The 15000-nt window shown below is 44.6% G+C and overlaps 1 protein-coding gene across 1 annotated transcript in view; it reads right to left on the minus strand.

Annotated features, from left to right (window-relative positions):
- Nucleotides 1–15000, minus strand: part of gabra6b (gamma-aminobutyric acid type A receptor subunit alpha6b) — a 34473-nt gene that overhangs the window by 16068 nt on the left and 3405 nt on the right. The window contains 4 exon segments of the mRNA XM_030361680.1: nucleotides 1472–1746; nucleotides 12393–12545; nucleotides 13417–13560; nucleotides 14445–14527. Coding sequence (XP_030217540.1) covers nucleotides 1472–1746; nucleotides 12393–12545; nucleotides 13417–13560; nucleotides 14445–14527 — 655 coding nt within the window.

The following is a 15000-nucleotide window of genomic DNA, read 5'->3' on the forward strand; positions in this document are numbered from 1 at the left end:
TGTCTCTCTCTCTCCCCATGCAATGATCTGGCCAGAGATTCCTTTAATCTATGGCTCTTACGTAATCTGCCCGACACTGTGTACAGAGTCCCTGGCTGTCTCCTCTTGTCACGCTGCACGGCTGTCACAGGGCACCACCGGCCGTGGCACAGGCACGGGTGGGAGGGACGCCATGGGGGGAGGGAGGGGGGGGGGGGGGGGGGGGGGGTGGAGGAGGGAGGAACGCTGGCAAGCTGGGGAATGGAAGCAGGATGGAGAGATGGGAGAATGCATGGTTGTGTTGGAGGATATATGGATGAATGGACTGTGGAAGGCCTGAACGGATAGATGGGTAGATGGAGGGGAAGGAGGGATGGCTGGATGGAGGGATGACTGGGTGAAGGGATGGGTGACTGGGTGGAGGGATGGGTGGATGGGTGGAGGGATGGAGGGAGGGAGGTAAAGAGGGATGGATGGAGGGAGGCATGGGTGGAGAATAGAGGGAAGGAGAAAGGGTGTAATTATCTTGAGTTGAATCAATGACTGAATTAATGGATGGATAGATGAACGGATGACAGATTGAACAATGGATGGATGGACGATCGATTGGAAGATGGACGGATGGATTGTCGGAGGAATGTTTTCGAACCAAATCCTTTCATACGTGGGTACATGATAGAGATTGAAATAACAAATCCCCGACGTCAGCCGTTGCCATGATAAGGTTGACGTTGAACGCTGATCCACAGGAAGGGCGGACCGAGGCAGCGGTTCCAGTCTTAAACTATGCATGTCATATGGTTTATTTAAACACTTGAACATGAGCAGGACGTGATGTTCCCATGAGGGGAAAGCCATCATGACAAGTGTTGGAAACGTCAAGCCATCAGGAATGAGCAAATTACCTTTGTGAAGGGGGGTTTGGGGGTCTGGCAAGAACATAATTCAATTTGCAAGAACATGTGATAAAGTTGCCTGCAAATGATCTGCAATCTGCAACAAACCACCAAAGCCCTGTTTTATTACCGCACAACTCTATATGAATCCCATTTATTGGAGAGCATTTGAACTTGAAGGTGAAAATATTGGGTATCTATTAACAACTGCTATTATTCAGCAAGAGTGTAGTGTATCATTATGAATGGGCCTATTGGAAACCCCCTTATCCCATTACAAGAAATCATTAAAATGCTCTACCATAATGATGTCAAATAATACATCATATATATAACGCAGATAATGGTAACGTCAGGTCGCATTCAAAAAGTACCCTGATGGAGCACATTGACAGCAGCTGTCTCATTAAGTTAAGTTGAATCATATCATGCAAAGATGGAAGGCCGATGCGCACATTCACATGTTCATCCATCGGTGTTGGTCAGGTGGAAAGGTGCGCTTGTCTCCGTCTGTGAGTGATGGTGTGTGTGTGTGATACTGCACCTGGGGTGCTGATGTGTGTGTGAGCGTGTCCGGGTGGGGGTTGGTGACTCACCGAGGTGGCGTCCCCCTCGTTCCCGGGCCCCGTCGACGTCGCGGCGGCCACGGCGGCCTCCTGGGCCGCGACCTTCATGGCGGCCGCCTTGCGCAGCTCGCGGTTGGCCTGCAGCGTGGAGAAGTAGTTGACGGCGGCGAACTCAATGAGCGCCGAGAAGACGAAGGCGAAGCACACGGCGATGAACCAGTCCATGGCGGTGGCGTAGGACACCTTGGGCAGCGAGTGGCGGGCGCTGATGCTGAGCGTCGTCATGGTGAGTACCGTGGTGATCCCTGCAGCGTCGGCGGGGGGCAGGGAGGGCGAGGTTAGCGTTGTGTGGAAAGGAGACAAAAGAAGAGCTCAAACCAACCAGATTAAAGATGATGGGTGGGATGAGCGGGATGGCTGGGAACCGGAAGGTTGCTGGTTCAGTCCCCTTCTAGCGAGCGTCATGTTGTCCCTGAACATGACACCTCACCCTCACTGCTCCTGACTAGCTAGCTGTCGCCTGGCGTGGTTGACACCGCAGTCGGTGTCATAAATGCATATGCAAAATTGTAATGTAAATGTAGTGGGTTACATAGTAATGTTGTGGTTTGATCCTGGTATGAATCTCTACTTCAATCCACAGGGTTGTAAAAATATTAGTTAATATGTAAACATGGACTCCAATTGCCCTCGATAGGATAAAATTCGGATTGCCTTTTTTGGGTTAGCAGAGAACGTCGATCAGCCGTTGCAGGCACTGCAGTTTGATCGCACTTCGGCATTTCCTTGAGGCAAGGCTCCTGCCGGATGTACTCGTGAGTGTGTTGGCTGACAGAAGGCTACGAGAGACACCGGTTGCGTCCTTCAAGATTTGTCAAAAAGGAAGGCTGCAGCACCCGGCTGCACGCGAATGATCCGTCATGTGAGGACAGCCCGGAGATGGAGGGGCAGCCCAGTGACGCTGCCTACCAAGGCTGCGGCCCAGTCTCGGGACAGAATGCTAACTTATCAATTCTTCTCCAATGAGTTGATGCTATCTCTCTTTCGTTACTGCTTTGTTGCACGCGATGATTACATCGCTGCCAATTCGGCAATTATTGCACACCTAGCTTTTTTTTTCTGTGTTGCTTGTCAAGCTATCGCTCCATTCGATGTTATTTTTTTTGCACTTTAGACAGCATTACGTTTTGAGGGTGTCAGCTAATGTTTGAAGCCCTTTTGGGACTTTAACTGTCAAATGGGCTACACAAATCAAATTGACTTCACTTGTCCAATTCTCCCAAGATGGTACACTGATCAAAAGTAAACCCTTACTTAAGTTCTTTGTTCTTGCATAGTTCCATCTATAACGTTGTCCATCACTTCTTGCCCTGAATGAATTATGTTTTAATAAACAATAATATATTTGCATTTATTTTTGTATGTTACGTTATGAAAATATATTCATATATTTCCATGTTAATCAAAGGACAAATCTCATATATGTCTGGTATATAATGAATTATCTGATGTATTAAAGGAATGACTTTAAGTAACGCGCCACTGTTAGCTGACCCTGCCTCTAGTGAACTTGTGACCTCCATACTGTAAGAGATTAGAGAAGTGGTGATGATGATGGTGATGAGGCTTAAGTGCGATTAAGTATGATTGCGTCTATGAGTGTGTGCGTGTGTTTGCGTCTGTGTTTGTGTGTGTTATGGTGTTTACCTAAATATGTCCCTGCAGTCTGTTCCTTTTAGACACAGAACAAATTAATAAAAGAGATTTGGTTGTAAGAGGAAGGTTATGTAGTCTCCAGAAGTGAGAATGTTGACACACATTCAAACCAGAGACTGTAAAACAGAGCAACACTATTTTGGATGTTCGCCATTTGACAAATTGAAGGCTGGACTTAAATGAACACTTCACATAACTATATGGCCAAAACCAATTTTTATTAAATTGTGAAAAGGTTTTTAATTAAAGTCACAATGTGTTCCATTGAGGCCCTCCCAGTATGTAGGCAGGAGACTAGCTTTTTAATAATAGTCACAATTTGGTTCATTGAGGCCATCCCAGTCAGTAGCCAGCAGACCTTCAGAATGATGATGAATCAATAACAGTGTAGTGTCTACTCTTACTCTGCGACGCAAGGTAGCGTAGATTGGCTGGGTGGGCGGTGTAGGCCTACCTGGGAGGGGCATTGGGAGTGCTGATGGATAGATTATTTTAAACAAAGAGAGAGTGGCGGTCTGGCCAGCATTTTTTAATTGAAGAATATTTCAGTTATAGGAAGTGATTTTATTATTAACATCATTGAAATCACTTCTGCTCAGCATTGACTAATGCTATTTTACGCTACGAGCTGGTTTGAATGTTACACATTGCAGCTAAATATTACTGTTATCTAGGAACCCACGGACCTCAAAAAAAAAAGATGTATTGGCTTTGTTTTACGACTATGAAATCATCTTTCTTCCCGTTAACTTGGCGAGGGATCATTCTGCCATCACTTACGGTGAACCACCTAAAGGCCTTTAAAAGAACTACATGATATTGTCTCGACATTCACCAACAAGATTTATTTAAATACACACACATATGCCAGGCACACTGAAGTTATACCGTTTTGATAACCAATATAGTCTATAAGTATCTATAGTATATGAGTCATTGTTATTTGAACCCAATCGATCAAAACCGTCTCGCAAGCTATGCCATCATGAAATAAGTGAACCGTTGCCATAACATGGATCTAGACAAATGTGGGAATTCAGCATCACAATTCCAACCTACTGGTTATTATTGTGATGGTATATTATATGGTATATTTATGGAAGCATATCACGTCCCCGTGATTGCATTGCACTTCGCCACGCTCCGTGTGTCTCAAAATTCAAATGACATTTCAATCCGCAAAACACTTTGCTAAAGATTTTGCAAAACGTTTTGCGGATTGAAATGTCTTTGGAATTTTGCAACACACGGAGTGTGGCGAACGTTTGGCAATCAGCCAATCGCGTCTGGGCGGGAACTACGTCACTTCCTCGTCAGACCAGCTGATCATCCACGACCTGGTACTTTGCACTTAATTTTCTATGCCTAGCATTGTGCCAGCTGTTGGAATAGGTTGATGGTTGGAAATCGGGAAAAGACTCGTAGCTGTCCAACAGCACAATGAGGATGCACTCTTTTTTCTCTCTTTAGTGCCGGTAATGAAAGGTTCTGAAAGACGGCATACCCATTTGGCTAATTACTAAGGAATAAAAAGTATACAAAATCTGTCTGGCACGTTTTATGAAGAAAACGTTTCCAAAAAGCATCTGACATATGACCCACTAGGTTGTATCCAATGTTGACAATATGACATGATATGGCTTAGCTAACAACATAAACAAGAGGAACTAGGAAAGGAAATTAAATGCGTGTTTAAGTTCAGAAGGGCCAAACGTGTGGCTACACAGAACTACAAATGTCGCAAAAATATTTGTTGCACAGCTGAACGCTGTATCACATCATGAGCTGGCTGTTCTCAATACACAACACACATTCCACCAAAACTAGCCTACATCAGGCATTCTGACCAAAACTCATGCACTCCTCCCCACAATTCAAGCAAAGCAAGAATGACCAAAAGTCACTTTGTGGCAACAAGAGACTGACTCCACCGACTATCAATTGCAAGTTAAAACAGCCGACCAATTGAGTGCAAAAAACACAAAAGAACTCGCCACAACCCCAGCAAATCTTAAGCAATAAATATTGCGTCTTATTTAAATATTACCTTTATTTATGTAACAGTGATCTGCAAATGCATCCCGTGGTGTAGCCTACCACATCCATTTAGTTCAACAAGTTATCGTTCTGATACTGTCCATGGTACTAGCAACCTGCTCTGGTGCTTTTTACCCATGTATTCAGGCTAAAATGACTTGATTGTCTGATGCCTCATTATCCCAGCCAAAGAGTATTGGTATTATTAGTAATGGCTACTTGCCAAATGGAAAAAATAACTTCACACAGTGTGTCTTTTTCCAATGTATTTGTTATCATTCGTAGCGTTGATCAGCGGAGAAATAGTTCACAAAATTTGTTGACGTCGCTTAGCAACCGAATATGCTGGGGTTGATAAGTTACCGGACTGCAGAGTGATACAGATGACATGAATCAGAGGCAAAAAAAACACTTTCCTTGACAGGGGTCAAATATGGTGGACGTGAGCATTCCACTGCATTGAGAAGAGCCATGTAATAAACAAATTATTGACAGCTGAACGTTAGGAAGCCCCATGCAAATGAATTTAGCAGTCTACAGCATTGAGAAGAGCTGTGTAATACGTAGAGGATAATGTATAGAACGCCGGTCATTATCGGGAAAATAATTTGATAATGAAGTGCAACGTTCAATATATTATCCCGCTTATTACACGGCTACGTGCCAAAACGAAAAAATGACTTCACATGGTGTATCTTTTTACAATTTATTTGTTACCAGCATTCGTAGTGTTGATCAGCAGAGAAATAGTCCGCCAAAGACGTTGACGTCGCTTAGCAACCGAAGACGCTAGGAAAAGTTACCGGACTACTTGAGGAGTGATACCAAAGACGTCATTATAGGCAAAAAATTCCTTTGTTTTCCTTGACAGTGGTCAATTATACTAAGCAACGCTGAATTATATTTGATAATTCACCGCCGGAAGTTGTGAAGAGCCCATGCAAGTGAACAGAGCGTTCCACGGCCTTGAGAACACCCGTGTAATAATCCATAATAATTCAACAATATTTTTTTACAAGTGGTGAGTACAAAATTAATCTTGGCGAAATCTGGTGGGGACGCGTCCCCAGCGCCTATGATATGACTGCCTAAGAGCATGAGGCAGCCAGATCAACTTGTGACCCGACTGTCCATGTTATTTCTCGTTTCCAAAATGAAGAGGCCATTACACCATCACACCGTTATTAAAAACCTAAATTTGTGTTTCCCTCCACTGCCTACAACCCAGCCAAAAATTATGTTATTCGCTCTTTCGCTATCATTTCGGTCACCTGATGAGGTGTAGTCTCTTGCTCTGGATCATCTCTAAGCAAAGCAGCGATCTTGAGAATCAAAGTGACGCAAGGCAGTATGACTCGAGACACAACTTTTATTCAGATCAACAAAGCATACCTACAGATCGTCCAAGGGAGATAATGCCCCTGACTAGTAATTTCAGTAAAGTGGCCTATACGCGGTTTGCATGCCCTTCTCCTGCATCAGCTCCGCGGACGTCTTTTCCGCCATGTTCACGTTATTGTACGTCAACCCAGTCAAACCTGGCACAACGCTAGGCATAGAAAATTAAGTGCCAATGCCAAGTACTAGGTCGTGGATGGTCAGCTGGTCTGACGAGGAAGTGACGTAGTTCCCGCCCAGACGCGATTGGCTGATTGCAAAACGTTCGCCACGCTCCGTGTGTTGCAAAATTCAAATTACATTTCAATCCGCAAAACGTTTTGCAAAACGTTTTGCAAAAGTGTTTTGCGGATTGAATGTCATTTGAATTGTCATTTTGGAGCGTGGCTAAGTGCAATGCAATCCAGGGACGCAATAGCTTTTCAATTCGAACAAAGGAACTCAAAAAATTTGACAAAATGTTATTCTATTTTTATTGTTATAACTTTTGCAAATTTTATTGAGGATTTCATTGTCACTTTGCATATTAAAATACACTTTGAAGAACGTATTTACAAATAACATTATTAAATTGCATAATGAATTGTCAATTGCATAATGTAATGACTTATTGAATCGCAAATTGCATTGCCATTTGAATTTTGCTACATATATGCTTCCATATTCACTACTGGGTTATGTTAATGATGCGTTATTGGGTCAATCTGGACACGTAAGACATCCGTACATTTTTTATATACAGCAGATGTCAGTGTTAGTGGACGCTAATACTTTGTGAAATGATTTGATATTTGGAAACAGCGGTCAAGAGGTTTAGTTTGTGTTAATTAATTTTCTAAAATGCTTGATGTTTCTATAGTTCATGGTGATATAGAGTTATATATAAGCAAATATTGAAGACAGTAACACGTAGTTCCTCTAGAGGCCATTAGGGGGCTTGTGTTACTTGACCCCCCCTGAAGCCTTTACCTACCACCCCTTCTAACGTCAACAGGTAGAAACTTGATTTCATGCTTGAGATATAAAGCCAATAATGTTTCACTCCGTTCGGTTAGGATCTCAGTGGCTAGTTCACCTCCATCTTCATCTCCACAAGGACCAAGTTGGCCATCCTATTTCATTAAAAAGTCATTAAGCATTGAATATGATCGAGTTTGAGTCAATGTACCAAATTATGGATCATTAACACTGCCGGTGCCAAAAATACAGCGATGCTCCTACGCCTCAAACAGCCGTGTGTAAACCAATGGGTGAGCTCACAGAACATGTTTTACACAGTCCATGTTTTTCACCGTCCATGCATTCAACCCCATGTTGCTGATTTTAGAAATGTTAGTTCATAAATGCTCTCATATAAAGAGAAGTCTAACTTCCAGCGGGACCTAGAGCATAGGCCAAAGGCCTACCTCAGAGACATCCTACAGCAGAAAAAATGTCGTTCGAAAATGTATCTGAGATTTAATTTACCTTCCAAAGTTTTGATACAAGCTTAGTTTAAAGCCACACTCACTACAAAAACAAAAACGAACAAAGTGACGCACAATGAACACGGTGTGAAGGGGCTGCAGCTGGAGCACTGTTGAAGCCGCCGGCTATGGAGCACCACTCCAGAGTAGAGTCAGCATATTAACAATGGTCCGGTTAATTGCATTGGTCGTTTCTATGAATGAATCGACTGATAGGACATGCAGTCAGGCTGGTACCTGGAACTAGGTGTGAACTTCTCTGACCCGGATTCTGTTCAATTAGATTAGATTGGATGCTCACTCCCCTAATGGTTCATTAACGCAGTGCCGATCTAATTCACTCTCATCATGCTAAAGGAACCAGAGAGAGAAAAAGGCTCCCTCTCTCATAGTGCGGTTAATAAGGCTAATAATATTAACGCATGGAGTATTTAATGTTCAGAATAACGGCCCGGTGGGAGAAGAACAACGTTTCATGCGCAGCTCTTCAGCTGTGAAAAGAGAATGACTAGGAACGTAGAAGAAAAGATGATAGAATTCAAAACCCAGAGTGAGCAGGAGGTAGCCGCGCTCCAACTAAGGCTCTGACGTTACACACGCACACACACAACGAACGCACACTCGACGCAGTCAACAAAGTCTGTGAGTGTTGCGGGGGGGGGGGGGGGGGGGGGGGGGTTGAAGAAGATGAGGAAGAAATGAATGTGTGGGTGGAGGGGCGAGTTGTATAGAAAGGACAGGACAGAAAATAATGCGCTGGAGGCATTTCTGTGCTTTTATAGGGAGAAAGCAAGGTACAAATTAGGCCATACTCAATTAGGCCTGTTAGGCCCGAGCTCTGGGGACTTTTAGCTCTTAAGAGGGGCTGTTGACAATGTAGCGCAGCAAACTATGGCTTAATGCACTGTCGTGTAGGAGTGCTCACACGTTACCCTCCCTGGGCTGGCTTCTCTCCGCTGCTTTCCCCTTTCCTCTCCGCTCCTCTTCTCGCTCTCGCCATACTCGCTCACTTCATACCTTTGTTTATTTCCAACTCCTCTCCAGACTGGATTTCAATTTCTTATAATAATTCAACAAAATAACTTTGTTGAATTCATGTTGGCCTGCTTTGTTTCTTCCAATTTTCTTCCCTTTCCCTCCTTTGGCCTAACGTTTTTTCACTCTCTTTCTCTGAATTTGTGAATTACTTTTTTATCTTTCCCTTTAATCTCCTATTCTCTCCTTCCCATGTCCTTATTCTCCTCTCGTGTCCTCTCTTCCCCCCTCCCCTCTTCTCCCCTCCATTGTCATACTTTCCTTTCACTCTTCTCTCCTCTCCCTTTGCCTTACTTCCACGTTTTCCATGCATCTAACGGTTCATTAGTGGAATGTACCAGGGCCAATGTCTCTCTCTCTCTCTCTCTCTCTCTCTCTCTCTCTCTCTCTCTCTCTCTCTCTCTCTCTCTCTCTCTCTCTCTGTCTCTGTCTCCCTCAATATCCCACATTGTCTGTTGGGTTCTCGTCAGCGAGCCATTACAATACATTAAGCCCCTCCCTAAGCACCACTCCGTCCTCAGAGTGGAGCAGTCATGGTCGATAAAGAAACCGAGTCAAAGTGGACGACTGGAGGTCGGGTCATCTACTGTCTACATTTATTTAGTGAGGAGGGAGACCGGGGTGGTTCTTCTGTGGCAGTGAGGTTGCATTACCCAACCCTCCGAAGGATTTGCCAGTTTGATTCCGGTCCCCCCCCCCCCAACTCACGTGTACCTTAACAAACGGTCTCAGTAGTCAATTCTCAGGACCCTTGTGGATGATAGTGGGTCCCCATCAGGTCGATCTAATCGGTTGGTACTTAAGTGTGTGGTGTGGGTACGGTGACCGCACCCCCTTTGCTGCGTCGAAACCGCAGGTCTCAACTTAAACCATGCTCTCAGCGTTTACCTCGCGTCGATGTCGTCGACGATGGCGGGCGGCGGAGGGAACAGCAGGACGACGGAGGTTAATGAGCTTGCACAGATGTTTCTTCCGCATGACGCCTCCCAGCCAACAATGCTAATGATGGGGGTCTGCTCGCCGTGCGGAGGAGGGCGCCTGCGCTTACTGGGGGGGGGGGGGGGGCTGCCAGCGTTTCCGAGGGCAAGCGCCACGAAACAAGGCCACGGTCTACAGAGGCCGGTCCAAGTTCCGCTGCAGCTCGTTAATGTTTAACACGGCCAGATTAAAAAGTGGAGAAAAGAGGGAGCATCCCCTGCCAGGACGGAGGAGTTCTTCTCTGTCTTTCTCTGTCTGAGCGTGTCTCGAATGCCTTCGAAGATTTCAATCTCGTTCAATTGGGCCCCGCTCCATTCATTCTCCTTCGCTCTTTTTCTTGTTCTCTGTCGCTCCGATCAATCTCCAGTCTCAATCTACTTCTCCCTCACTCGCTGCCGCTCGTCCTGACTCGTCCTGACTTTAATTGTCTCCACATTGTTCTTCGTCATTCTCTTCCCCTCGCTTCTCTCTCCTTTCATTTGTTTGCCAATTGCACTCTCTTTCTCTCTCTCTCTCTCTCTCTCTCTCTCTCTCTCTCTCTCTCTCTCTCTCTCTCTCTCTCTCTCTCTCTCTCTCTCTCTCTCTCAGTCTCGCTCGCTCTCTCAGTCTTGCTCGCTCTCACTTTCACTCCCTCCCCAGGCTGGAGCTTGGTGCTAAGTGTAGCGTGGTGTAATGGTAGCAAGCAGAACATGCGAGTGGTTAGAAATGGGCCAAGTCAACATCCTCTCCTCATCCTCTCTGCCAATTGGCATGACTTTTATTTTGAAAAAAATGAAAAAAATGCTCAGAAGGGGGACATTTATTGTGGAATAATTCCTCCTCCTCCACCATGGCGGAGGTGGAGGAGTGAGCTGCAAGGAAGTGAGGGGAATGAAGCAGATGCTTGATTATTCGAGTGTATAAGGACATAAGTGGAGCAGAGGGATTTTGTCTTTGACAAATCTTTGATAATAAGTTGAATCATAAATTCCATTTCCGGTAGTTCTCTGGCCTTTCACTCTGGCTTTGCACTGTGGGTGATGGACTGTTGGGACAGAACTATGGGTTGTTATTTTGGTTTACAAACTCATGGCCCTCAAAAAGGGCTCGCTCTGAGTCAAAAGTAAGAGAGAGGTCAGATGACACGGAAGGAGATAGTGTGAGATATGTTGTGAGATCATGTGAGATTAAACTATAGTATAGAAATGAAATCGCCATCATAAGAAATGAGATGGATGCAATGAGGTAAGGGGAATGGGAGGAGGGTGTATGAGATTCCACCTGATGAAATGTCAAGAGATAAGGTGAGATGTGAATTTAATTGGCAAATATTATGAACACACTCTTCAACATAATCTTAACCTACTGGGGTCTAACCACTTAAATCATTTACAATGAGATGTATTTGGTACATTTTCTGTTTTCAGAGTAGTTACAGCAGTTAAGGCTGCAGACCTTGAAGCCACTTAGTAGTCGACAGAAGTTAAAAACATGATATATTTATTTCATTCCCGATCTGTTTGCTATATGATATGCAAGCTCTATTTCACCGCTCTGCTAACCACCATCGCTACCGCACTAGCTGGACTATTGCCAGAACCTATTGCCTCGTTTCCACTGAGCGAAGCGGCTCGGTTCGGTACGGCTCCGTACCGTATATTGGCGTTTCCACTGCCAAAAGTTGGGTCCCAAAATAAGCACGCTGAGCTGCTTTGAGCCGCTCTGAGCCACCCCTATTTTCAGTACTCCTCCACTGGGGTAACAAAGGGTGGCCAAAGAGGGGAGCTACACAGGCTGTCCGTTGATTGAGCGACAGGGAGACAAGGGGATAAAAACAAACAAACACAATACCAGCAAGGTAATTCTGGATTTTGAACGCAAAAGTTTTGTTTATAGAATAAAATGTGAGAAATATCAGGCAAAAGTTTGACTTGGACGGACCGAACCATTTTTTTTTTTCAATGAATTTATTAACAGGCTACAGGCTTACTTAGCTGTCGTGACTTGCTTACTTATCGCCATTCGGCTTAAACCCTGCCTTACCATAAGGATATTGTCGGCGGTGGAAACACTAGCCAGGCTCTGCTCGGTGGAAACGAGGCGTATGACTTGTAATGAAAAAAATTAACCATGTGTGTGTGTTCCCTTTCTGACACGACTTCCTTGTGTGTCCATGCACCGCTGCGTGGTTCATTTAAAGTGCTCTTTTAGACACCCGCAGTCAACACAACAACACTCGTCCGTCATCAGCCAAAAATGACAAAACGCCTACCAGCTCAGCACAGTACATCATCCTGATTCTATTAAAAACCACTCTCTCAACCGAGTGGGAATGGGCTCACCGAACACGGTCCTGGCAGGGACGGACTCCTTGTTGATCCAGAAGGACACCTGGGCCAGGATGACGGTCATGATGCAGGGGATGTAGGTCTGGATCAGGAAGAAGCCCATCTTCCTCTGCAGGTGGAAGTGGACGGTCATGATGACGTATTCACCTGCAGGAGGACACAGCCACAAGAACCTCTTACTATTTTAAGGAGATTACCATTTTGATGATGGTGAAAACATGTGTTTGTATGAAATGGAAATTATCCTCTGTGCTGTAATAATCTGCAAGCTGACTCTTGAGATTCATAGTTAAGTAAACTGGACAAAATAAATATTACATTTCATTTACATGAAGACAACTAGGTTGATTAATTTAAAAAATAATTATATTGCTGTAGGCATAGGCCCAATCCCATTTCTAGCCCTTACCCCTTCCCCTTACCCCTCCCCCCTTCCCCTTACTCTTCAAAACAAGGGGGAGGGATAAAGGGAAGGGGTAAGGGCTAGAAATGGGATTGGGCCTTACAATGTGTTCATTACTGCAGTAAATAAAGAGAGAGACTCTACAGAAAATATGAATTATTATGACCATCCATACATAGAAGCTACTCGCTTGCACAGCCATCCTCCCACACACGCTCACACACACACACACACACACACACACATACACACACACACACACACACACACACACACACACACACACACACACACACACACACACACACACACACACATACAAAACATACATTAGGGTCTGCATTAACCTTAAATGTCTTTGGCGGCAAATATAATGCAGGGCATGGAGATGAATCCCATGGCAACAGAGAACACACACACAAACACACAAAAATGCAAACACACACTCACAGCGCAGTCACAAACTCAAAAACACACACAAACACTCTCACAGTCACACACCACCACACACACGCACCTATGTTGTTTCTTACCACCAACGCACACGCTATGTATACACACACGCACACGCACACTCACACTCAGACACACGTGTACAAGCACACTACCACCTACCCGTGTTGGACTTGAGCCTCTCGCTGGAAACGGTCTGCCCGATGAGGTCGTACTGCAGGAGGCTGGAGGACTCCTGGGGGACCTCCACGGAGGACAGCGGGCCCTTCTTCCAGGTGTAGACGATCTCACTCATGGGGTAGGCGTCTGGAGAGCAAGGAGAGGGGGGGCAGGGGGGTGGGGCAGGAATTAACACTTACCACAGTCAGACGTGCTTTTGGTGATTGCTTTTTGATTGACTCGCACTTTACATTGTATGTTTTAGCGGTGATGACGTTGTACGCTATTTCAGCATGGATGGGGAGAAAGCGGGAAAATAGGCAGATAACTTGATATTAAATGCATTGGAGGTTGATGGGATGGGGTCATGAAGTAGCCCAGATCGCCTTCTCAGGGGTTTTTCACCATTATCATGAGAATGATGAAAACGGCTTGCTTGGATATTATAGTCTGGTCAAGATTCAAGAGGTAGTATCAAGATGGCGGGCTTGATCTTCCTTGATTAAACTTAAGTTCACAGGACGAGAGTGGGTCTCTAGTTTGATGGTTTACATCTGGTCTACCCAAACACAATAACCCTTCTCCCAAAAATTCAGGAGCTGTGTACGTCAGTTGAGGATGCAGTTTTCTGACCCAGCAACAATGGGACACGGATGAGAATTCTTCATTGAGTCCCCTGCATCAGGCTTTAACCTGTAGAGGTTACTGCAGAAACAGGACGTTCAAGGTTGGACGCAGGGTGACAGCCAGCTCGTCAGGAGCAGTCAGTGTGAGGCGTCCTGCTCAGACCTCAACACTAAGCTAGGAGGAGCCGGGGATCGAACTAGCAACCTTCTGGTCACTAGTCAACCCGCTCTGCCTCCTCAGCCACTGCCGTCCCAGGCCTTCGGTCGTGAGAGGAGACTGGGTGGAGGGTATTTTGTGAGGTCCTTCGACGACATCGAGTCCATCTCCGCGAGTCAATAACTCAGATGGACTGCAGAAGCTGCAGCTGTCCGTCAGTCTAACACTTCTCAACACACACAACTCACAGCTGCCAAACTTCAGCGGGCAGGCGTGGCCGTCCATCGGGAAGTTCATCAGACGCATCGGACACTCCGCGTTGATGGTCAGTCTATGGAAGGAGAAATATACATATAGATGTAATCGTTTTTGATTTATGTTCAATACATAGACTGTTATTTAATTGAAGGGTTATAGCCTTAGTGATTGCACTGTGCAAAACATCTTCCCAAAGCTGGACGGATCAACTTGTTTTATATTTGAGGATGGATGTTTCTGTGTGTGTATCCTTGCATATATATATATATATATATATATATATATATATATATATATATATATATATATATATATATATATATATATATCTTTTTTATTATTATCATTATTTATTTATCACAGATAATAGGTATTTTGTTTCTTTGATGGAATAATGTTTTCACAATAAGATAATGTAAAACCATAACTTTTGACCATCAAATATAATAAAAACATTTTTTGACGCTCTGATGCTCATGCTTTTCTTTCTTTATTTTTTGGTTGTTGCGATTATTCATTTTGATTTGAATCCCAGTCTCTTTTTTG

This window comes from Gadus morhua, chromosome 7, assembly GCF_902167405.1.
Source record: "Gadus morhua chromosome 7, gadMor3.0, whole genome shotgun sequence".
In the NCBI taxonomy this organism is placed as follows: Eukaryota; Metazoa; Chordata; class Actinopteri; order Gadiformes; family Gadidae; genus Gadus; species Gadus morhua.